Here is a 26,547-nt window from a genome sequence, read left to right as displayed (position 1 = left end):
GGTCTATTTCGTAGTAAGTATTTTTTTGGCGTACACTTCTTTTTTACAGGGGCACAAAAGGGATTTCTTTTTAGGCCTTGTCACAATGCGGCACGTCTCCTTTTTTTCCAAGAGATAAAGAGGGAGAGAGAGGTTGAAAGAGAGGGGGACGGTTATCAAAGTGAAGCCCTCTCAATGATGGCAGACTCAGACAAGGGGGAGGACATGGAGCTGGAGAGAGAAAGAGGGGTTGAGATGGAGATAAAGGGATGGAGATGTGGAGAAAGGGAGAGGTTTAGAGAGAGAGAGAGGGGTTCAGAGAGAGAGAGGTTGAGGAAGAGAGGGATGTTGATTTTAAGAGAGCTTGAGAGAGGGGGGAGAGGCAGAGGTTGAGAGAGAAAGAGAGGTTGAGAGAGAAAGAGAGGTTGAGAGAGAAAGAGAGGTTGAGAGAGAAAGAGAGGTTGAGAGAGAAAGAGAGGTTGAGAGAGAAAGAGAGGTTGAGAGAGAAAGAGAGAAAGAGAGGTTGAGAGAGAAAGAGAGGTTGAGAGAGAAAGAGAGGTTGAGAGAGAAAGAGAGGTTGAGAGAGAAAGAGAGGTTGAGAGAGAAAGAGAGGTTGAGAGAGAAAGAGAGGTTGAGAGAGAAAGAGAGGTTGAGAGAGAAAGAGAGGTTGAGAGAGAAAGAGAGGTTGAGAGAGAAAGAGAGGTTGAGAGAGAAAGAGAGGTTGAGAGAGAAAGAGAGGTTGAGAGAGAAAGAGAGGTTGAGAGAGAAAGAGAGGTTGAGAGAGAAAGAGAGGTTGAGAGAGAAAGAGAGAGAGATTGAGAAGGAGAGACGTTGAGAAAGTGAGCAAGACGTTGAGAGAACAAGGGATAGAGGGAGCGTTGAGAGAAAGAGGTTGATAGAGAAAAGTGTCATTGTTTGTCCCATCGGGACGTTCAAACCGTAGTGAGCTGCAAGTCTCTCCGAGTTGGACAGGGGAGTGCTGCCTCAGCGCCCGCCGTAGATGCTTTGCGTAACAAACTGTACATACAGCAACCACACAACAGCTGCACCGCGGTAAAACAGGCCTCCGCTTAGCTTCACAACCTCCTCACATCCTCCCCACAACCTCTGCATGAATGTGTTGTGATGTGGTAACATTTTACAAAAGGTACCCTTTTATAAAGGGTTTATTGTCAAGTGTTTCCCATTAGGCAATGTGCCCTGAGATGGTGTTTTGGAATGATAATATTGTAATGTTGAATTTAGCTGATGCTTTTATCTAATCTAAAGATACAATTATGCACACATCTTACGCATATACAGTTGAAGTCGGAAGTTTACATACACCTTAGCCAAATACATTTAAACTCTGTTTTTCACAATTCCTGACATTTAATCCTAGTAAAAATTCCCTGTCTTAGGTCAGTTAGGATCACCACTTTATTTTAAGAATGTGAAATGTCAGAATAATAGTAGAGAGAATGATTTATTTCAGCTTTTATTTATTTCATCACATTCCCAGTGGGTCAGAAGTTTTCATACACTCAATTAGTATTTGGTAGCATTGCCTTTAAATTGTTTAACTTGGGTCAAATGTTTCGGGTAGCCTTCCAGAAGCTTCCCACAATAAGTTGGGTGTATTTTGGCCAATTCATCCTGACAGAGCTGGTGTAACTGAGTCAGGTTTGTAGGCCTCCTTGCTCACACACGCTTTTTCAGTTCTGCCCACAAATTCTCTATAGGATTGAGGTCGGTGCCTTGTGATGGCCACTCCAATACCTAGACTTTGTTGTCCTTAAGCCATTTTGCCACAACTTTGGTAGTATGCTTGGGTTCATTGTCCATTTGGAAGACCCATTTGTGACCAAGCTTTAACTTCCTGACTGATGTCTTGAGATGTTGCTTCAATATATCCACATAATTTTCCTTCCTGATGAGGCCATTTATTTTGTGAAGTGCACCAGTCACATTTCTCCAAAAAGTACGATCTTTGTCCCCATGTGCAGTTGCAAACCGTAGTCTGTCTTTTTTATGGCGGTTTTGGAGCAGTGGCTTCTTCCTTGCTGAGCGGCCTTTCAGGTCGATATAGGACTCGTTTTACTGTGTATATAGATACTTTTGTACCTGTTTCCTCCAGCATCTTCACAAGGTCCTGTGCTGTTGTTCTGGGATTTATTTGCACTTTCGCACCAAAGTACGTTCATCTCTAGGAGACAGAACGCGTCTCCTTCCTGAGCGGTATGACGGCTGCGTCCCATGGTGTTTATACTTGCGTACTATTGTTTGTACAGATGAACGTGGTACCTTCAGGCGTTTGGAAATTGCTCCCAAGGATGAACCAGACTTGTGGAGGTCTACAATTTTTTTTCCTGAGGTCTTGGCTGATTTCTTTAGATTTTCCCATGATGTCAAGCAAAGAGGCACTGTGTTTGAAGGTAGGCCTTGACATACATCCACAGGTACATCTCCAATTGACTCAAATGATGTCAATTAGCTTATCAGAAGCTTCTAAAGCCATGACATCATCTTCTGGAATTTTCCAAGCTGTTTAAAGGCACAGTCAACTTAGTGTATGTAAACTTCTGACCCACTGGAATTGTGATACAGTGAATTATAAGTGAAATAATCTGTCTGTAAACAATTTTTGGAAAAATTACTTGTGTCATGCACGAAGTAGATGTCCTAACCAACTTGCCAAAACTGTAGTTTGTTAACAAGAAATGTGTGGAGTGGTTGAAAAATGAGTGTTAATGACTCCAACCTAGTTTGGACATACTTACTCATTCAAGGGTTTTTCTTTATTTTTTACAATTTTCTACATTGTAGATTAATAGTGAAGACATCAAAACTATGAAATAACACATGGAATGATGTAGTAACCAAAAACGTGTTAAACACATCAAAATAGATGTTAGATTCTTCAAATAGCCACCCTTTGCCTTGATGACAGCTTTGCACACTCTTGGCATTCTCTCAACCAGCTTCACCCTGAATGCTTTTCCAACAGTCTTGAAGGTGTTCACACATATGCTGAGCACTTGTTGGCTGCTTTTCCTTCACTCTGCGGTCCGACTCATCCCAATCCATCTCAATTGGGTTGAGGTCGGGTGATTGTGGAGGCCAGGTCATCTGATGCAGCACTCCATCACTCTCCTTCTTGGTAAAATAGCCCTTACACAGCCTGGAGGTGTGTTGGGTCATTGTCCTGTTGAAAAACAAATGATAGTCCCACTTAGCGCAAACCAGATTGGATGGCGTATCGCTGCAGAATGCTGTGGTAGTCATGCTGGTTAAGTGTGCCTTGAATTCTAAATAAATCACTGACAGTGTCACCAGCAAAGCACCCCCATACCATCACACCTCCTCCTCCATGCTTTATGGTGGGAACCACACATGCGGAGATCATCTGTTCACCTACTCTGCGTCTCACAAAGAAACGGTGGTTGGAACCAAAAATCTCACATTTGGACTCATCACACCAAAAGACAGATTTCCACCTGACTAATGTCCATTGCTCGTGTTTCTTGGCCCAAGCCATTCTCTTATTATTATTGGTGTCCTTTAGTAGTGGTTTCTTTGCAACAATTCCACCATGAAGGCCATGTCTTAAAGTAATGATGGACTGTTCTTGCCATAATATGGACTTGGTCATTTACCAAATAGGGCTATCTTCTGTATACCACCCCTACCTTGTCACAACACAACTGATTGGCTCAAACGCATCCACAAATTAACAAGGCACACCTGTTAATTGAAATGCATTCCAGGTGACTACCTCATGAAGCTTGTTGAGAGAATGCCAAGAGTGTGCAAAGCTGTCATCAAGGCAAAGGGTGGCTATTTGAAGAATCTCAAATATAAAATATATTTTGATTTGTTTAACAATTTTTTGGTTACTACATGATTCGATATGTGTTATTTCATAGTTTTGATGTCTTCACTATTATTCTACAATGTAGAAAATAGTACAAATAAAGAAAAAACCTTGAATGAGTTGGTGTGTCCAAACCTTTGACTGGTACTATATGTTGTAGTTGTACATACAGTGGGGAAAAAAAGTATTTAGTCAGCCACCAGTTGTGCAAGTTCTCCCACTTAAAAAGATGAGAGAGGCCTGTAATTTTCATCATAGGTACACGTCAACTATGACAGACAAATTGAGAAATGTTTTTCCAGAAAATCACATTGTAGGATTTTTTATGAATTTATTTGCAAATTATGGTGGAAAATAAGTATTTGGTCACCTACAAACAAGCAAGATTTCTGGCTCTCACAGACCTGTAACTTCTTCTTTAAGTGGCTCCTCTGTCCTCCACTCGTTACCTGTATTAATGGCACCTGTTTGAACTTGTTATCAGTATAAAAGACACCTGTCCACAACCTCAAACAGCCACACTCCAAACTCCACTATGGCCAAGACCAAAGAGCTGTCAAAGGACACCAGAAACAAAATTGTAGACCTGCACCAGGCTGGGAAGACTGAATCTGCAATAGGTAAGCAGCTTGGTTTGAAGAAATCAACTGTGGGAGCAATTATTAGGAAATGGAAGACATACAAGACCACTGATAATCTCCCTCGATCTGGGGCTCCACGCAAGATCTCACCCCGTGGGGTCAAAATGATCACAAGAACGGTGAGCAAAAATCCCAGAACCACACGGGGGGACCTAGTGAATGACCTGCAGAGAGCTGGGACCAAAGTAACAAAGCCTACCATCAGTAACACACTACGCCGCCAGGGACTCAAATCCTGCAGTGCCAGACGTGTCCACCTGCTTAAGCTTTTGAGTGAAAACCTCCTTCCATCAGCAAGGGCATTGAAGATGAAACGTGGCTGGGTCTTTCAGCATGACAATGATCCCAAACACACCGCCCGGGCAACGAAGGAGTGGCTTCGTAAGAAGCATTTCAAGGTCCTGGAGTGGCCTAGCCAGTCTCCAGATCTCAACCCCATAGAAAATCTTTGGAGGAAGTTGAAAGTCCGTGTTGCCCACGACAGCCCCAAAACATCACTGCTCTAGAGGAGATCTGCATGGAGGAATGGGCCAAAATACCAGCAACAGTGTGTGAAAACCTTGTGAAGACTTACAGAAAACGTTTGACCTGTGTCATTGCCAACAAAGGGTATATAACAAAGTATTGAGAAACTTTTGTTATTGACCAAATACTTATTTTCCACCATAATTTGCAAATAAATTCATTAAAAATCCTACAATGTGATTTTCTGGATTTTTTTTCTCATTTTGTCTGTCATAGTTGACGTGTACCTATGATGGAAATTACAGGCCTCTCATCTTTTTAAGTGGGAGAACTTTCACAATTGGTGGCTGACTAAATACTTTTTTCCCCCACTGTATATATTGCAATTATTCACTGTGTCATCACGTAGGTACTAAAGATGGTAGCTAAACAGTTTCTTAAATGCACCCTCTGAGATTCTGTGTACATTGGGTTCAAGGCTGACACCTTGTGTGTGTCTCAAATGGCACCCTATTCCCAATAGTGCACTACTTTACTGCACAATATAGGGGATAGGGTGTCATTTGAGACACAGCCCTGGAATCTCTGTGTGACTAAGAGCGTTATTATAGGGGAAGGAACGGAACAGTTATCAAAGCGCATCGCCCTCGCAATGATGGCAGACTCAGACAAGGGGGAGGACGGAGAGATGAGAGGCGAGGGATAGAGGAGGGCAGAGAGGTGACAGAGTCACTGAGCCGGAAAGCCTGGGATCTTCTGTCAACTCTCGTTCCCTCCCGCTCTCTTTCTCTCTAGAGCTTCCTTCCCTCCATCTCTCTCTCTCTCCCACCCTGCCTCCCTCTCTCCCCCTCCCTCTCTGAAAATCCCTCTCTCAGCAGGATGCATAGCGGTGAATAACGAAATTTTGTCTGGTAATCTAGGGGTGAATAAATCTATGCGGTTTTGCATGACTGAGAGTTCCGCTCCAAAGGCAGAAGGTGGCTCAGGGTGGTAGATCTGATTAACACAGATGTGTCATCCACACAATTTATCCAGTCTTTACTGTAAAGATAGAGTTAAAGCTCAGAGAAAATGGTTCAAAAGGCCTTTGCCATGCAGTTTACCCCTCCTACTCTATAGCCTCTTGAGACTAAACTGACAGAATGTCCCAGCTTTTATGATTTATTAAGCAAAGTTTAATCTTTCAAAGAAAACTGTAGTTTAAAGCTGAATTAAAACTGCAGAGCCTGTTTTGTTCTGACTGTAAACTATGTCCTGTATTAGATATCTGCATTATTTCTGAGTTGCTGTGTCATTGTCGACCTTGGTCATTTGTCATCATTGTACTAAATCCTCATAACGTCTCACCTTATAGCGATTGTCTCCTTTTGACATGTTGGTGATACCTCAATTAGAGCTCCTAGAAATTAAACCTTAAAAGATGAGTTACCCCACTTAAAATACTTAGATGTATCAACTAATACTATGTTTTAAGTTTTGCCATACTTGATTTCCTGAGTTTAAGGCTGTGGTCGAACCCATTATGTATCTTATTGGGTGCATTTTATCTTTTCAAATGTATACAGTAAATATTTAAAATTATTTTATATTGACCATTGTCATAACCAGTAAGGACAAGTATTGTGTCCAGCATAAACAGCTAGTTGTTTGGTTCATATAAAGTAGCTGCCATTAAATGAAGTGTCAACCAACATGTATTTCGTTGAAATTAAAACAAACAGCTCATCCACCAATCAGTATCCATTATGTGCTTAACCAATTCAATGAATGTTATTATTAAGAGGTATGATGTATTTGCATGCATGAATGAATGACTGCCATAGGGAATGCCAATGAATAGAAGTTCACCAACTGAATAAATCAAAAAGCAATTACATTGCATTTCGACTTGAATAACAGTATACATAGCACCTCTGCACAACAAAACCTCAATATCACCTATCACTCAAAGGAGATGGAACTTTAACATTTCATTTCGGTCCAACCTTATTCATTTATTTCTCATTTCTAATACTCATCATCATGCAGTTATAATGACTTTCTGACAGGAACATGCAAAGTGAATTGAAATAAGGCTTCTGTCTTGTAACCGTCTTAATTTCTCCTAGGACTTGCAGATGGATTATGAAGAGGGATCTCCCAAAAGCTCCTTCTTGGGAGGGCATAAGTAAGTGAAACTGTCCCGCGCACAAGTACAGTGAAATGCCAATGCAAGCTCAAAACCCAACAATGCAAGCATTTCGCTACACCCGCAATAACATCTGCTGAACATGTGTATGCGACCAATACAGATTTTTGATTTGATTTGCAGGAATCAATATCAATGTAGTACTAAAAATAACTTAAGGTAGAACAAAACACGATAAATAAAAATAAGAAAAACACGAGAAAGTAAGTAAGCTATATACAGGGTTAGTTCCAATACCATATTTACAATGTGTATGGATACTGGAGTGATAGAGGTAGATACAGTGCTGTGAAAAAGTATTTGCCCCCTTTCTGATTTTCTCTATTTTTGCATATTTTTGATACTTAATGTTATCAGATCTTCAACCAAAACCTAATGTTAAATCAAGGGAACCTGAGTAAAAAAAAAAAAAAAAAAAGATGCTTATTTTATTTACAGTTGATGTCCCCTGTAGCTCAGTTGGTAGAGCATGGCGCTTGCAACGCCAGGGTTGTGGGTGGGTCATTCTACAGATTCGGTGACATTTCAGTATTGTCAGTGTCCCAAGATGTACTAGTGTTATAACTTGTCAGAACATTTATCAAACTACACTTAAATTACAACATTTCAAAGTTTTACATGTTTTTAATATGGAGTAGAGAATATGATTTTAAACAGAGATGAATTTCAATACTTATATGTTTGCTTTTCTTAGGAGTATTAAGAATTTCGCCTGTCTCTATTGACCATCATGCAAATGGCGTGACTCATTTTGAGTACACAGTGTTAAATAATAATGCTTTTTTTTTGTTAAATTAATTGTATATGCCCCCTTATTATGCATAATCCATTTTCTCAGCATAAGACATTTTATTTTCTGAGAAATTCAGGCTTTTACCCCTGTCCTTGTATTTCTTTCAACCCCGTAACGCAACAATACCCCCACTCACAATTAAATAATGGTTTGATCCTGTGGACATCATTTATGAGGAAGTGACATCATACAAGTCTTCAGAGAAGCCTGGTGTGACAAGTGGTAAGCTGCTCTCTCACTTTTTATAAATATTTCATGTTTTTTAAGCACATATGGGCTTTGTCAATCTCAGGTATTCAACTCTGTTGGGGGGGGGGAATTCATAGTTAAGATTTTACCAATAATTGTTTTTATAGCTATGAAGTATAACAATGTATTTTGTTGAATAAGGCCATGTGGCACACTGCTAGCTGCTAGCATCCCGAATTAGCAACAGATTAGCACAAAATCTTCAACCCTGTCACATTCAACCCCATCACATTTTTCAATGTTACGGGGTTGAATGGCTGTTACAGGGTTGAATAGCTGTTAAATCTTAGCAATATTTAATGTATATTGCTTAATACCAATCATATTTTCTTGTTGAATGTTTGTTGTTTACGGTTTTACAGTATCAACTAAAAGTACGAGGAATTTTTGAAAATAATAACTTTAAAAAAGTGACAATTAATTTGTTCTCTCTCCTATATACATTGACATATTTAGGAGTATTATCTGCAAGTTCATGTTCATTTTACTACATAGTGATTAAAAGGATACAATATTTAGTCTTGAAGAGTAAGCAGGTCATTGACTTGACCTTGACCTACAATTTCAGATTCAACAATGGAAAAAACAGCAGCAGAAAGGAAACACACATAGAGAGGAAGGTGAGGGACATCCGCGCGCCGGTGGTCAGGTAATTCTCCTGGAAATGTAAGATCTTTAAGACACGAGGTGGTGGTGGTCATGGACACACAATCAACAGAAAATAAAGTTTTGTTGCTTTAAAGCATAATTTGGTAATGCATAAAAAGACTAGAGAATGTAAATGAAGACTAGTCTAAAAAGACATACAGTATACTGCCTTGGCAACTGGTGCGTGAGGGGTTCATGTTCACTAGCCGACTGGTTTGTACTGACATATTTAGGAGTATTATCTGCAAGTTCACGTTCATTTTACTACATAGTGATTAAAAGGATACAGTAATTAGTTTTGGAGAGTAAACTGGTCATTGACTTGACCTTGACCTACAATTTCAGATTCAACAATGGCAAAAACAGCAGCAGAAAGGCAAAGAGAGTACAGGGCAAGAAGAAATGCTGATCCAGAACGAAGGGAAAAGTACCTCAGGAGTGAACGCATGAGATGGACAAAAGATGTTTTAGCAGGAAAGAAGAAAGGAATAGGAGATCTAGATAAGAGAGGTCAAAAGATGAGGAGAAAGGGATGGAGAAAAGCGAAGGAGCGGCAAAAGCAAAGGGAAATGGCTGTTAATACTATTGCCACCCCTCCACAAAGTCCTGATAGAGACGTGGTGATGTCACATGAGCCCACAAGGTTAGCAAAAAGATTGTGTGTGTGTGTGAGAGAGAGAGAGAGAGAGAGAGAGAGAGAGAGAGAGAGAGAGAGAGAGAGAGAGAGAGAGAGAGAGAGAGAGAGAGAGAGAGAGAGAGAGAGAGAGAGAGAGAGAGAGAGAGGAGAGAGAGAGAGAGAGAGAGAGAGAGAGAGAGAGAGAGAGAGAGAGAGAGAGAGAGAGAGAGAGAGAGAGAGAGAGAGAGAGAGAGAGAGAGAGAGAGAGAGAGAGAGAGAGAGAGAGAGAGAGAGAGAGAGAGAGAGAGAGAGAGAGAGAGAGAGAGAGAGAGAGAGAGAGAGAAGGAGAGAGAGAGAGAGAGAGAGAGAGAGAGAGAGAGAGAGAGAGAGAATAGGAGTGCAAAGGAGTGCATACAAATATGATTTCTGGTAACTTTGTACACTATTTCTTCAAAACTGCTTAGACATATTCACATTGTAATAGTATCCTTAACATTTATTTATACTGCTTATGAACTTACCTTGTTATGATTTGATACAATAAATAAAATTGAATTGAATTGTCTATTTGTTTGTTTTAGACAATCTGTGAAGGGGAAGAAGAAATCAAGAAAGACAAAAGACAAATTGAGAAAGCAGGTAGCTGATTTACAGAAATGTCTTGATGAAGAAAGGAGGGCCAAAGAAAAGTACAAAAAAAGGCTCCAGCGTTTAGAAAAGAAGACTTCGTCAAAATCCACAGCTGTACCAAGTGATGTCAGAAGATCTGCGCTGCATCACACAGCACTCGTTGCTCAAATAAAGGAGCATTATAAAAATGCAAAAACTGAACGAGAGAAGCAAATTATATCCAGAGTAGTGGCAGGTAACATTATTAAGAAGTATAGACTGCAATCATTTTCAGAGTCTGCTTTGGGTTTTTCAAAGAAACGCTGGAAGCTCACAGGCAGTGTATCTACATTTCAAAGAAAGAAAATCTCAAACTTTGTGGACATCAAGAAGAGGGTGAGGGATTTCTTCACACGTGATGATATCAGTAGAATGACCACTGGCAAAAAGCAAACTAAAACAAAGAACAAACAGAAGATGCAGAAGAGGTTGTTACTGTTATTAGTTCATTATTGTGTTTTACTCTGTCTAGCTTTCATCTACATTCTTTAGATTTTAAAAACTATGTTGACAGTAGGTTTAAAAATGTTTAAAAAATGGCAACATGTTAGTGATCTCAAAAGATAAAACATATGACACGTGATGCTTTTCACTCAACCCTGTTACATGATTTTCAACCCTGTTGCGGTGCATTCATCCCTGTTACGAGATTATTTTTTAAAATTGTTGCATTAAATACACAAAATATAACATCAATAGTGTTTTTATTGTGTGTATTAAATCAGGGTAAATAAGGCTATTTCAATTTTGTCAGGAATTACGCAGCATTCTTGCACATTTCTTGCGAAAATGTGGAGTTAGATTAGAAATTTCTTCATCGTAAACTGGAAAGGATGGTGCTGGTCAGTTTTTCTTGATTTTCTCTTTAAGTACAATATGCCATTATTTACAAGGGACATCTAAACTGTGAGATTATGCCAGAAGCTGATCTCAAGCTTATTGGAAAAATGAATAGTTGAATAACAAAATGACTGTGACGGGGTTGAATTAAATTGGGACTTGTTTGAGAAAATAATACAGAATAATAACTTAATACTCTACATTGAGATGGGAAAAGGTATTTTCTATCAAGTACACACATTACTTTGTCACATCAAATAAAAAAAAGCTTAAGATTTTAATGTTCATTGTTTCATCCTCCTCAATCACAAAAGGCACCGAATCTGTAGAATGACCCGGGTTCGTTTCCCATGGGGGGCCAGTACGAATAAGAGCGTCTGCTAAAAGACTAAAATGTAAAAATGTAAAATGTAAGTCGGAAGTTTACATACACCTTAGCCAAATACATTTAAACTCAGTTTTTCACAATTCCTGACATTTAATCTTAGTAAAAATTCCCTGTCTTAGGTCAGTTAGGATCACCACTTTATTTTAAGAATGTGAAATGTCAGAATAATAGTAGAGAGTGATTTATTTAAGCTTTTATTTCATTTCATCACATTCCCAGTGGGTCAGAAGTTAGTATTTGGTAGCATTGCCTTTAAATTGTTTAACTTGGGTCAAATGTTTCGGGTAGCCTTCCACAAGCTTCCCACAATAAGTTGGGTGAATTTTGGCCCATTCCTCCTGACAGAGCTGGTGTAACTGAGTCAGGTTTGTAGGCCTCCTTGCTCGCACACACCTTTTCAGTTCTGCCTATGCATTTTCTATAGGATTGAGGTCAGGGCTTTGTGATGGCTCTCCAATACCTAGACTTTGTTGTCCTTAAGCCATTCTGACACAACTTTGGAAGTATGCTTGGGGTCATTGTCCATTTGGAAGAACCATTTGCGACTGATGTCTTGATGTTGCTTCAATATATCCACATAATTTTCCTTCCTCATGATGCCATCTATTTTGTGAAGTGCACCAGTCCCTCCTGCAGGAAAGCACCCCCACAGCATGATGCTGCCACCCCCATGCTTCACAGTTGTGATGGTGTTCTTCGGCTTGCAAGTACCCCCTTTTTCCTCCAAACATAATGATGGTCATTATGGCCAAACATCAGACCAGAGGACATTTCTCCAGGCGTTTGGAAATTGCTCCCAAGGATGAACCAGACTTGTGGAGGTCTACCATTTTTTTTCTGAGGTCTTGGCTGATTTCTTTTGATTTTCCCATGATGTCAAGCAAAGAGGCACTGAGTTTGAAGGTAGGCCTTGAAATACATCCACAGGTACATCTCCAATTGACTCAAATGATGTCAATTAGCCTATCAGAAGCTTCTAAAGCCATGACATCATTTTCTGGAATTTTCCAAGCTGTTTAAAGGCAAAGTCAACTTAGTGTATGTAAACTTCTGACCCACTAGAATTGTGACACAGTCAATTATAAGTGAAATAATCAGTCTGTAAACAACTGTTGGAAAAATTACTTGTGTCATGCACAAAGTAGATGTCCTAAACGACTTGCCAAAACTATAGTTTGTTAACAAGAAATTTGTGGAGTGGTTGAAAAACGAGTTTTAATGACTGTGAAGTGTATATAAATGTGTATATAAAGTGTATATAAACTTCCGACTTCAACTGTATTTAATCAACAAAGTTATGCAACACCCAATTCCCCTGTGTGAAAAAGTTATTGGCCCCTTACACTCGATAATTGGTTGTGCCACCTTTAGCTGCAATGACTCCAACCAAATGCTTCCTGTAGTTGTTGATCAGTCTCTCACATCGCTGTGGAGGAACTTTGGCCCACTCTTGCATGCAGAACTGCTTTAACTCCACAACATTTGTGAGTTTTAAAGCATGAACTGCTAGTTTCAAGTCCTGCCATAACATCTCAATTGGGATTAGGTCTGGACTTTGACTAGGCCATTCCAAAACTTCAAATGTGTTGCTTTTTAGCCATTTTCATGTAGACTTGATTGTGTGTTTTGGACCCAGCTGCGCTTCAGCTGACAGATGGCTTGACTCTAGTTTGCCAAATAGCACCTGAAAGTACCTGGATGATCATCAAGGCTCTTGGAAGAATTATCTATAGATCAATGATTCAAAAGTATAACTTTTTGGATGACATGGGTCCCATTATGCCTGGCAAAAACCAAACACTGCATTCCACAGTAAGAACCTCATAACAACGGTCAAGCATGGTGGTGGTAGTGTGATGGTTTGGGGATGCTTTGCTGCCTAAGGACCTGAATGACTTGCCTTAATAGAAGGAACCAAAAATTCTGCTCTGTATCAGAGAATTCTACAGGAGAATGTCAGGCCATCCGTCTGTGAGCTGAAGCTGAAGCGCAGCTGGGTCATGCAGCAAGACAATATCCAAAACACACAATCACGTCTATATGGAAATGGCTAAAAAGCAACAAATTTGAAGTTTTGGAATGGCCTAGTCAAAGTCCAAACCTAATACCAATTGAGATGTTGTTTCAGGACATGAAATGACCAGTTCATGCTTGAAAACCCATAAATGTCGCTGAATTACAGCAGTTCTGCATGCAAGAGTGGGCCACAATTCCTCCACAGCGACATGAGAGACTGATCAATAACTACAGGAAGCGTTTGGTTGGAGTCATTGCAGCTAAAGGTGGTACAATCAGTTATTGAGTGTAAGGGGGCAATTACTTTTTCACAGAGGGGCATTGGGTGTTGCATAACTTTGTTTATGGAATAAATTTAATAAGTATGTAATTGTTGTGTTATTTGTTCACTCAGGTTCCCTTTATCTAATATTAGGTTTTGTTGAAGATCTGATAACATTCAGTATCAACAATTTGCAAAAGTAGAGAAAATTAGAAAGGGTCAAATACTATTTCACGGCAGTGCATTCGGAACGTATTCAGACCCCTTGACCTTTTCCACATTTTGTTACGTTACAGCCTTATTCTGAAATGGATTAAATAAAAAAATGTCCTCGTCAATCTACACAATACCACATAATGAGAAAGCAAAAACAGGTTTATAGAAATTTTTGCAAATATATTAAAAATAAAAATTCTTTATTTACATAAGTATGTAGACCCTTTGCTATGAGACTGGAAAATTTAGCTCAGGTGCATCCTGTTTCCATTGATCATCGTTAAGATGTTTCTACAACTTGACTGGAGTCCACCTGTGGTCAATTCTATTGATTGGACATAATTTGGAAAGGCACACACCTGTCTATATAAGGTCCCACAGTTGAGAGTGCATGTCAGAGCAAAAACCAAGCCATGAGGTCAAAGAAATTGTCCATAGAGCTCCGAGACAGGATTGTGTCGAGGCACAGATTTGGGGAAGGGTACCCAAACATTTCTGCAGCATTGAATGTCCCCAAGAACACAGTGGCTGCCATCATTCTTAAATGAAAGAAGTTTGGAACCACCAAGAGCTGGCCGCCCGGCCAAACTGAGCAATCGGGAGAGAAGGGCCTTGGTCAGGGAGGTGACCAAGAACCCGATGGTCACTCTGACAGAGCGACGGCCTGCTTGGAGTTTGCCAAAAGGCACCTAAAGGACTTTCAGACCATGAGAAACAAGATTCCTGGTCTGATGAAACCAAGATTGAACTCTTTGGCCTGAATGCCAATCGTCACATCTGGAGGAAACCTGGCACCATCCCTACGGTGAAGCATGGTGGTGGCAGCATCATGCTGTGAGAATGTTTTTCAGCGGCAGGGACTGGGAGACTAGTCAAGATCGAGGGGAAAGATTAACGGAGCAAAGTACAGAGAGATCCTTGATGAAAACCTGCTCCAGAGCGGTCAGGACCTCAGACTGGGGGCGAAGGATCACCTTCGCCGTACCAGGTGGTGATACAGCCCGACAGGCTGTGCATCTGAAAAAGTTTGAGGGTTTTAGGTGCCAAGCCAAATTTCTTCAGACTCCTGATGTTGAAGAGGCTCTGTTGCGCCTTCTTCACCACACTGCCTGTGTGGGTGGACCCTTTCAGTTTGTCAGTGATGTGTACGCCAAGGAACTTGAATCTTTCCACCTACTCCACTGCAGTCCCGACGATGTGGATAGGGGGGTGCACCCTTTGCTGTTTACTGAAGTCCACGATCATCTCCTTTGTTTTGTTGACGTTTAGTGAGAGGTTATTTTCCTGGCACCACACTCCCAGAGCCCTCACCTCCTCCCTGTAGGCTGTTTCGTCATTGTTGGTAATCAAGCCTACTATTGTTGTGTCGTCTGCAAACTTGATGATTGAGTTGGAGGCGTGCTTGGCCATGCAGTCATGGGTGAACAAGGAGTACAGGAGGGGGCTGAGCACGCACCCTTGTGGGGACCCAGTGTTGGGGATCAGCGGAGTGGAGATGTTGTTTCCTACCTTCACCACCTGGGGGCAGCCCGTCAGGAAGTCCAGGACCCAGTTGCACAGGGCGGGGTTCAGACCCAGGGCCTCGAGCTTAATGATAAGCTTGGAAGGTACTATGGTGTTGAATGCTGAGCTATAGTCAAAGAACAGCATTCTTACATAGGTATTCCTCTTGTCCAGATGGGATAGGGCAGTGTGATGGCGATTGCATCGTCTGTGGATCTATTGGGGCGGTAAGCAAATTGAGGTGGGTCTAGGGTGACAGGTAAGTAGAGGTGATATGATCCTTGACAAGTCTCTCAAAGCACTTCATGATGACAGAAGTGAGTGCTACGGGGCGATAGTCATTTAGTTCAGTTACCTTTGCTTTCTTGGGTACAGGAACAATGGTGGCCATCTTGAAGCATGTGGGGACAGCAGACTGGGATAGGGAGAGATTGAATATGTCCGTAAACACACCAGCCAGCTGGTCTGCGCATGCACTTAGGACGCGGCTATGGATGCCGTCTGGGCCGGCAGCCTTGCGGGGGTTAACATGCTTACATGTCTTACTCACGTCGGCCACGGAGAAAGAGAGCCCACAGTCCTTGGTAGTGGGCTGCGTCGGTGGCACTGTGTTATCCTCAAAGCGGGCGAAGAAGGTGTTTAGCTTGTCTGGAAGCGAGACGTCAGTGTCAGCGACGTGGCTGGTTTTCCTTTTGTAGTCCGTGATTGTCTGTAGACCCTGCCACATACGTCTCGTGTCTGAGCCGTTGAATTGCGACTCCACTTTGTCTTTATTCTGATGTTTTGCCAGTTTAATTGCGTTGCGGAGTGAGTAGCTACACTGTTTGTATTCTGACATATTCCCAGTCACCTTGCCATGGTTAAATGCGGTGGTTCACACTTTCAGTTTTGTGCGAATGCTGCCATCTATCCACGGTTTCTGGTTAGGGTAGGTTTTAATAGTCACAGTGGGCACAACATCTCCTATACACTTCCTGATAAACTCAGTCACCGTGGATAGATGGCAGCATTCGCACAAAACTGAAAGTGTGAACCACCGAACATATCCCAGTCCGCGTGATCAAAACAATCTTGAAGTGTGGATTCCGATTGGTCAGACCAGCGTTGAATAGTCCTTATCACGGGTACTTCCTGTTTGAGTTTCTGCTTATAGGAAGGGAGGAGCATAATGGAGTTGTGGTCAGATTTGCCGAAAGGAGGGCGGGGGAGGGCCTTATAACTATCCCGTAAGTTTGAATAGCAATGGTCGAGGATTTTAGCAGCCCAAGTACAACAGTCGATATGTTGATAGAACTTCGGCAGCCTAGTCCTCAAATTTGCTTTGTTAAAATCCCCGGCTACAATAAATGCAGCCTCAGGATATGTAGTTTCCAGTTTGCATAAAGTCCAGTGAAGTTCTTTGAGGGCCATCGTGGTATCGGCTTGAGGGGGAATATACACGGCCGTGACTATAATCTAATACATTTCTCTTGGGAGATAATACGGTCGGCCTTTGATTGTGAGGTATTCTAGGTCGGGTGAACAAAAGGACTTGAGTTCCTGTATGTTACTACAATTACTCCATGAGTCGTTAATCATGAAACACACACCTCCGCCCTTCTGCTTCCCGGAGAGATATTTATTTCTGTCTGCGCAATGAACTGAGAACCCATCTGGCTGGACCGATTTCGACAGAATATCCCCAGAGAGCCATGTTTCCGTGAAACAAAGTATGTTACAGGCCCTGATGTCTCTCTGGAAAGAAATCCTTGCCCTGAGCTCGTTGACTTTGTTATCCAAATACTGAACATTAGCGAGTAGTATACTTGGAAGCGGTGGGTGGTGTGCGCGCCTCCTAAGTCGAACCAGCAGGCCACTCCGAGTACCTCTCCTCCACCGGCGATGTTTTGGGTCAGCCGCTGGAATCGGTTCAATTGCCCTGGGGAGAGCAAACAAAGGATCTGCTTCGGGAAAGTATTTTTCCTGGTCGTAATGCTGGTGAGTTACCGCCGCTCTGATATCCAATAGTTTTTCCCGGCTATATGTAATGATGCAAAACACTTTCTGAAGTAATAATGTAAAAAATACACTGCTCAAAAAAAATAAAGGGAACACTTAAACAACACAATGTAACTCCAAGTCAATCACACTTCTGTGAAATCAAACTGTCCACTTAGGAAGCAACACTGATTGACAATACATTTCACATGCTGTTGTGCAAATGGAATAGACCACAGGTGGAAATTATAGGCAATTAGCAAGACACCCCCAATAAAGGACTGGTTTTGAAGGTGGTGACCACAGACCACTTCTCAGTTCCTATGCTTCCTGGCTGATGTTTTGGTCACTTTTGAATGCTGGCGGTGCTTTCACTCTAGTGGTAGCATTAGACGGAGTCTACAACCCACACAAGTGGCTCAGGTAGTGCAGCTCATCCAGGATGGCACATCAATGCGAGCTGTGGCAAGAAGGTTTGCTGTGTCTGTCAGCGTAGTTTCTAGAGACCCCTTGTGAGACCATATACTGGTGCGGTTGGCCCTGGGTTCCTCCTAATGCAAGACAATGCTAGACCTCATGTGGCTGGAGTGTGTCAGCAGTTCCTGCAAGAGGAAGGCATTGATGCTATGGACTGGCCCGCCCGTTCCCCAGACCTGAATCCAATTGAGCACATCTGGGACATCATGTCTCGCTCCATGCACCAACGCCACGTTGCACCACAGACTGTCCAGGAGTTGGCGGATGCTTTAGTCCAGGTCTGGGAGGAGATCCCTCAGGAGACCATCCGCCACCTCATCAGGAGCATGCTCAGGCGTTGTAGGGAGGTCATACAGGCACGTGGAGGCCACACACACTACTGAGCCTCATTTTGACTTGTTTTAAGGACATTACATCAAAGTTGGATCAGCCTGTAGTGTGGTTTTCCACTTTAATTTTGAGGGTGACTCCAAATCCAGACCTCCATGGGTTGATAAATTTGATTTCCATTGATCGTTTTTGTGTGATTTTGTTGTCAGCACATTCAACTATGTAAAGAAAAAAGTATTTAATAAGATTATTTCATTCATTCAGATCTAGGATGTGTTATTTTAGTGTTCCCTTTATTTTTTTGAGCAGTGTACATAAAAAAAAACGAAATACTGCAAAGTTTCCTAAGAGCTAGTCGCAATGCCGCAATCTTCGTCGGCGCCAAGCTTTTTTCCCTCATCAACAAAGTACTGAGTAAAGGGTCTGAATACTTATTTAAATGTGATATTTAAGTTTTGCATTTTCTTTACACATTTGCAGAAATTTCTAAAAACCTGTTTTTGCTTTGTCATAATAGGGTACTGTGTGTAGATTGAGGGGGAAAAACTATGTAATCAATTTTAGAATAAGGCTGTAACGTAACAAAATGTGGAAAAAGTCAAGGGGTCTGAATACTTTCCGAATGCACTGTAAGGTGACTAGGCAAGTTGCATTCAGACCTGGATTCGAATACTATTTGACATTTAAAAAATACTTTTAGTGTTTTCTTTAGCCTATCGGGAGTGCACTTTTGCCACTATTGTAGTGCACCACCAGGCAAGGCCAATTAAGCCCAGATAAAGTATTTGAAATGATTTAAAATAGAATTTGAACCCAACTATGGTTGCATTGCACTGAATCTTAAAGGGAATCTTGAGTATGTGTAGACTTTTTTTCCAAACTTGTCCTCTCTCCTTTTGTATTTTATTGTTTATTGGTAGAGAAAGCCATGAATGAAGGGGAGAAGGATAAGAGGGGAATATGGAGAATTGAGAAGGCCAGTGGGGCGTCGAGACAGGTGGAATGACACACAAGTGAGATAGAGGTGTTGCTCCCAGTTACACTAACAGATGGGCCCAATGCAGCACCCTTATACATTATTAGTAATAATATGATAATTTGGTCATTTAGCGTAGCGCAACCTGTGTAGCTAGCGCTTTCCACACTAACAACCTAACATCCTGTCTTATACAGAATAGTAATAACATAATATGGTAATTTAGCTTAGCCACAACCTGTGTCGCTAGCACTTTCCACTCATAGCAACGTAGCATCCTTTCTACAGTACTAGTAATAATACAGTATGTTTGTAGGTAATTTAGCTTATCCATAACATGTGAAGCTAGTGCTTTCCACATATAGCCTAGCAATGTGGCGTCCTCTGCTCTTATACATTACTAGTAATAATGATTATATGGTAATTTAGCCTAGCCACAACTTGTGTAGCTAGCGCTCTCCACACAAAGCAACATACTAGCATCCTCTCTTAAACAGTAGCCTACTATGTGGACCCTGGCAACATCTCTGATCCAGTGCCACCATGACTATGCTTCTATCTCATGGTCCAGTGGCATAAAAAAAATCTGAAGGACAAACTTCAAATGGCCCAAAACCAACTGATGAGAATTATACTCAAGCTCAGCCCTAGGATGCACATTTGTCCTAATCATTTCAGGGAACGGAACTGGCATCCAGTTGATCTCTGGGTGGTGCAGATCAAAAACTGTTGATGGTTTTTAAAGTTATACATGACCTTGCCCCCAGTTTACCTGTCTGGTTATTTTAATTTCATTAGAGACTCTCATAGCCATTACACCAGAACCAGTATTGCCAATATCAGACCGCCGCACTATAGGATCATGGCTGGATAAAGCTCTTTCCTTAACACTGGTGCAGAGGAATGGAATGGTGTACCAAACCATATAAAATCCATCCCTATGCAAGGGAGTTTTAAGATTAACCTTAAAGCGATAGTTCACCCAAATGACAAAATAACATATTTGTTTATGACAGCAATCCATGCTTTGGTTTAGTTTCCCTGGGACTGTTTCCAAATGAATTTGTGCCACACATCCCATTCAAGTCATGGGACCGATATTATAATTTTTCGCGCATCATATTCATAACATCTATAAATGACTTTGTTGAGCTTCACAATCAATTTAAGACACTTTCGGATGATTTGAACATGATGCGCGAAAAATGCAAATATCGGTCTCATGACTTGAATAGGACTTGTCCCACAAATCCTAAAACGTTAGCATGTGGAAACAGTGCCAGGGAAACTGAACCAAATCATGGATTGCTGTCATACCTTGTCCATAGACTGCTTACAGGGTAAGGAAACCAATGTGTATTTTTGAAACAGTTTATGTGCAAAATGCTTTAAAACTACACAGGCCAAAATAAAGTATAATTGTATCAATGAACGTTACTTGGTAATCTATGTTATTCCTTTTACTCTTTCCTCCCTGTTGATGAGATGTATTTTGTTTTCATGCTATAATCTTTTATGTATTTTGTTTTCATGTATTTTCAAGAGGACCACAATGGAAATACATTTTTTTTACTTTTTTGTCATCCTCAATGATTTGAATGGCATTGTACTGTATCCACATGTGGTTGTATTGTGTTCCAAAGCAACTTACAGTTAACCTATACCCAGTGTACTGTATGTGGCCCATGCAGGAATCAAACCCACAGCTATTGTATTGCAAGCATCATGACATAACTAACTAAGCCATTGGAACCACCAATAGTAGATTGAGTAGCCTACTGCTGAGCATAGTGTATTTGAGAGGTTTTTGTGCACTAGCAGGGAACCCTGTCAGCTTTGATGTTTGTCTGTGTTTGTTTTTTAATGTTCAGCCAACATTCTTTCTACCAATCGAGAGGTTTTGCCGAGTGCTAATCCATAAAACATAAGTAGCCTTTTTTTTGCTCCGCAACAATCACTCGGCAATTTGTTTGTTGAAACTGCCCTCAGCGCACGACCCCGGTTCGCACTAAATCATTTACAACCAAGACACGGAGAATCGAGATTGGAGAAACAGGCGGCAAAGTTCTTTGACAAAAAGGAACATGGCTCCACTGATATTTTTAGACAAGAAAGCGGAGGAGGTTGGGTACATTCACAGCATCTTCCGAAAAAAACTTGCCTTTGAACGATCGACATCAATCTAGCGCCGTCTTTACACTTCAAGTCAATAAAAGCCTTTTTGTAAAACCATGTTTTTGTAAATCGTCTCCCTCATCTCCAACCACCCGCTGCAAGAACCCCCCTGTAAACATGACAGTATCTCCTTTTAACTATTTTATCTCTAATTATCTCCTGTCATTATCTCGCAACAGGAGTCTTCTGAAATCGGTGGAGGAGGAGCTAAACCAGAGGTAGGCCAAACTGTGCCTTTCATTTCTGTCCCCTTCTTTCTAGTTTTAACTCCTCTTTCTTTCTCTCTCTCTCGCGCTCTTTGTCTATCTCTCTATCTCTCTATCTCTCTATCTCTCTATCTCTCTCTTTCTCACTGAAACTCTCTTTCCCTCTTCCTATTTTTTCCTATCCTCTCTTCTCATTTCTATCTCTCTGTATTGGACAGGGCTCACTTGGAAAAATAAATGTGACTTCCCTGGTTAAATAAATAATGTATCAAATAAAAGTTATTCTTATCTCTGTCTCGTATCTCTTTCTCAACTATTTTATTCTCATCCCTTTCCCCTCATATATTTTTCTCATCTTCACCCTCTCTCTCCCTCTGCCTCTCTCCCTCGCTTTCTCTCACTCTGCTTCCCTTTCCCCCTCTCGTTCTCCTTCGCTCACTTTTTCTCTCTCTCGCTTGCTCTCGGTCTCTCGCTCTGCCTCCCCTCTCTCGGGCCACTTGCTCTTGCACTACTCAATATTTAATGTGACCTAACCTTCTGCCTCTGTGCTTGTCCGAGTGATATGGACGACTAATTTGCTTTAGAACCACCGGGGGGATTTTTCGCCCTTGCTGAGGTGTTAAAGCCGTATGCCCAATTATAGTGCAGTGGGGCTGAAAGCCGGCGGGATGTCCGCTATTGTTTATTGTAGTCTTTGTCTCGTGGTGGCTAGGGTGGTGTGCCGCTGGCATCCATAAATTTTCAGCGTTAGGGTAAAAAAAGATACCTCATGCAGGAAAGATACCTGCACACTGATTTCCAATACACAAGTGACGATTATGTTGAAAGTGAGCAGGTCAGCTAGCCTGGTCCCAGATCGGTTTGTGCTTTATAGCCAATTCCTATGTTTGTCGTCTTACCACACGTGATTTTTGGCAAGACAGCACAAATAGATCGCTAGACTCGGTTCAAAATAAGACGGTGACTGTTTCGGGTTTCTTCTCTACTTTCATCTTTGTAGATGAAATGGCACTTACAGAAGCAGGGCACTCTCAAATGTTGGCCAGTTCACTACTAAAGGCGTCAGCATGCTTCAGTTCTGCTGGCGGCTAGCCGAAGACGGCTAGGCGAACCGAACGAGTGTGCTCGCATACGCCCTTAAAAGTCCTTTGCTTGAAAAACAAGTAAAAAGTGGCAATAGTACTGTTTGTCCATTTTGAGACGCCGTAGCCTTATAATAGTCTGAATTAATCAAAAAGAAATCAAGAAATGTCATTAATTTTGATGTTTTTGCAGAGTCATGCAATTTTACATCTAACTAAGATGTTTGGTCCAGTATTTCTCTATGAAACAATGTGCATGAAAACGAGTCGCCTCTCATTGAATGACAACAAAGACTTTACTGAGGAATCCCTACTGTTGACCAATCACTGATGAATGGCGTAGACTTCGGCTACCAACTTTGGCTTTCCTCAAGAAAAAAAACTGTGTGCCGAAAAAACCCTCACCAAAGTCCAAAACGAACAAAAATGTCACAAAATGTCGTCATAATATACACCACCGTTCAAAAGTTTGGGGTCACTTAGAAATGTCCTTGTTTTCCATGAAAACATACATGAAATGACTTTGAATAGGAAATAAAGCAAAATCCATAGGAAATGTAGTCATTGACAAGGTTAGAAATAATGATTTTTAATAGAAATAATAATTGTGTCCTTCAAACTTTGCTTTTGTCAAAGAATCCTCCATTTGCAGCAATTACAGGCTTGCAGACCTTTGGCATTCTAGTTGTCAATTTGTTGAGGTAATCTGAAGAGATTTCACCCCATGCTTCCTGAAGCACCTCCCACAAGTTGGATTGGCTTAATGGGCACTTCTTACGTACCATACGGTCAAGCTGCTCCCACAACAGCTCAATAGGGTTGAGATCCGGTGACTGTGCTGGCCACTCCATTATAGACAGAATACCAGCTGACTGCTTCTTCCCTAAATAGTTCTTGCATAGTTTGGAGCTGTGCTTTGGGTCATTGTCCTGTTGTGGGAGGAAATTGGCTCCAATCAAGCGCCGTCCACAGGGTATGGCATGGCGTTGCAAAATGGAGTGATAGCCTTCCTTCTTCAATATCCCTTTTACCCTGTACAAATCTCCCACTTTACCACCACCAAAGCACCCCCAGACCATCACATTGCCTCTACCATGCTTGAGAGATGGCATCAAGCACTCCTCCAGCATCTTTTCATTTGGTCTGTGTCTCACAAATGTTCTTCTTTGTGATCCGAACACCTCAAGCTTCGATTTGTCTGTCCAAAACACTTTTTTCCAATCTTCCTCTGTCCAGTGTCTGTGTTCTTTTGCCCATCTTAATCTTTTCTTTTTATTGGCCAGTCTGAGAAATGGCATTTTCTTTGCAACTCTGCCTATAAGGTCAGCATCCTGTAGTCGCCTCTTCACTGTTGACATTGAGACTGGTGTTTTGCGGGTACTATTTAATGAAGCTGCCAGTTGAAGACCTGTGAGGCGTCTGTTTCTCAAACTAGACACTCTAATGTATTTGTCCTCTTGCTCAGTTGTGCACCGGGGCCTCCCACTCCTCTTTCTATTCTGGTTAGAGACAGTTTGCACTGTTCTGTGAAGGGAGTAGTACACAGCGTTGTACGAGATCTTCAGTTTCATGGCAATTTTTCGCATGGAATAGCCTTCATTTCTCAGGACAAGAATAGACTGACGAGTTTCAGAAGAAATGTCTTTGTTTCTGGCCATTTTGATTCTGTAATCGAACCCACAATTGCTGATGCTCCAGATACTCAACTAGTCTCAAGAAGGCTTCTTTAATCAGCACAACAGTTCTCAGCAGTGCTAACATAATTGCAAAAGGGTTTTCTAATGATCAATTAGCCTTTTAAAATGATAAACTTGGATTAGCAAACACATCGTGCCATTGGAACACAGGACTGATGGTTGCTGATATTGGGCCTCTGTACACCTATGTAGATATTCCATAAAAAATCAGCTGTTTCCAGCTAAAATAGCCATTTACAACATTAACAATGTCTACTCTGTATTTCTGATCAATTTGATGTTGTTTTAATGGACCAAAAAATTGCTTTTCTTTCGAAAACAAGGAAATGTCTAAGTGACTCATAACAACTTTCCTATATTGGACAGGAGAAGAGCATCCATCCCACTGCTGAAATGCTGTTCAATAGGATTGTTGTTAGGGCGTGTCTCTTTCCTCATCTCTCCAAAGCCCTTAGAAGGCAGCGCTCAGCTGATTCTAAGCAACTATTGAGAAATGTCTCTCTCTTCAACTCTACCTCTTACTTACAACTACAAATAATTGTATTGTATTAATCCCAGAGGGGCAATTACAAAGGCATTAATAAAGTTGCATTGAATTGAAATGTACATCCCTCTTCTTCTCCCTTAGGGGACACGAGACTCATTTAGATGATGATGGTGGTGGTGATGACGATTGTGGTGATGATGATGGTGGTGACCATGATGATGAAATGCAACAGTAAGTCCTACTGTCGTCAACCCCTTTCTCCTTACTTGTGAGAAGAATTTAACAACTCTCCTCTTAACATTTCATCTATAAACTGGAGCTATGAATGTTTCGTTATGCAAATGATTGGAACTTGCTACTCTACTATGGGCCAGGTTCATGTTCATTAAGCGTTTCTTATTGGACAAGTCCAGGTAGTCTGTTTTCTTCCATTTGATGCCTAATAATGCCTAATGAACATACACTGAGTGTATGAACACCTGCTCTTTCCATGATATAGACTGACCAGGTGAAGCTATGATCCCTTATTAATGTCACTTGTTAAATCCACTTCAATCAGTGTAGATGAAGGGGAGGAGACAGGTTAAAGAATGATTTTTAAGCCTTGAGGCAATTGAGACATTGATTGTGTATGTGTGCCATTCAGAGGGCAAAAGCAGCGGGGGGGGGGTGCAACTCAATATTAGGAAGGTATTCTTAATGTTTTGTACACTGTGTATATGATACACAAAGGTATAACTATTTGTACAATAGGTTGTTCTAATAGTTATACCCTCTCTCTTAGTGCCAAGGGCTCCACAATGCGACCCAAAGAGCCTCCACCACCGCCTCCCAACGTCAAGGTATGTATTCTTCAAATTACTCATTGTCCATCTTATGAGACCGGGAGCATAGTGTTTCCTCACATATAAACCTGTAAGATGATCTATTTTCTACAGTGTACACACAGGAATCATTTTGTAGCACCACTTTAAATGGAACATAGCACAACATTTGTTCATGTTTCCTATAGCCCTATTGTGTGCAGTAGAGCATAATACTCAAGTTATTTCTTGGTGTGACCTTACATCTAATGATGATGATTACATGTTGACGTGTGTGCTTTGATGCCGATCCTGTAGCGTTGGGGGTCAAATCAATTTCAACATATTTGGGTCAAATTAATTTCAACTAATTTGTTTCAATTCAGTTGACTTCCTCCATTAAATGGGAATTTCTCTCAGCCCATCCCCATTCCACAGGATGGTGCCAACTCCCACGCTCACCATGGCTCCCCCACTCACCATGGCTCCCCCGGTCTCTACGGCTCCCCCGGTGACCATGACGACCACGGGGGGACCATAAAGCGTTGTCCAGCCGCCGAGAGCCCCGCCCGCTCTGCCACCCATGTGCCGCCCAGGCCGCCGCCCCCCAGACTCCCCCCGCACAAGCAGCTTAGCTTAGGTAGGTAACGTAGTCTACAGGCGTGCTCACAAACTGAATGGGTGCATTCTGGGAGATGTAGGCAATTCTTGGGAGTGGTGGAATCCCCTATGTCAGAAATGCATTAATGCTGGTTTTCTTAACTCCCCTGCACTTAATTGGAGGACCAATGCTGTGGACCCCTTGAATGAATTAATTCATGAATTAATTAATAGATGAATGGGTTGGTGGGTTGGTGGGTTAGTGAGTGAGTGAGTCAATGAATGAATGAATCAGTCAGTCACTTCAATTCATCACAATACCAACCACAGTACCCAAACCGGACCACCTAGACAATAAGTGTGATGATGCTGAGATAAAAGCTACCACTGTTTTCAGGGATCTCTCCTTCC

At 41.5% G+C, this 26,547-nt stretch overlaps 1 protein-coding gene across 1 annotated transcript in view; it reads left to right on the top strand.

The window, feature by feature from the left end:
• LOC123481200 (mitogen-activated protein kinase kinase kinase kinase 3-like) overlaps nt 1-26,547 on the top strand; it is a 76,936-nt gene that overhangs the window by 35,053 nt on the left and 15,336 nt on the right. The window contains exons 15-19 of the mRNA XM_045214960.1: nt 7,047-7,105; nt 21,441-21,479; nt 24,875-24,964; nt 25,518-25,575; nt 25,957-26,176. Coding sequence (XP_045070895.1) covers nt 7,047-7,105; nt 21,441-21,479; nt 24,875-24,964; nt 25,518-25,575; nt 25,957-26,176 — 466 coding nt within the window. The remainder of the gene's footprint in view (nt 1-7,046; nt 7,106-21,440; nt 21,480-24,874; nt 24,965-25,517; nt 25,576-25,956; nt 26,177-26,547) is intronic.

This window comes from Coregonus clupeaformis, unplaced genomic scaffold, assembly GCF_020615455.1.
Source record: "Coregonus clupeaformis isolate EN_2021a unplaced genomic scaffold, ASM2061545v1 scaf0345, whole genome shotgun sequence".
NCBI lineage: Eukaryota > Metazoa > Chordata > Actinopteri > Salmoniformes > Salmonidae > Coregonus > Coregonus clupeaformis.
Note: the sequence above shows the minus strand (reverse complement) of the source record. Positions and strands in the feature narration are given on the sequence as shown.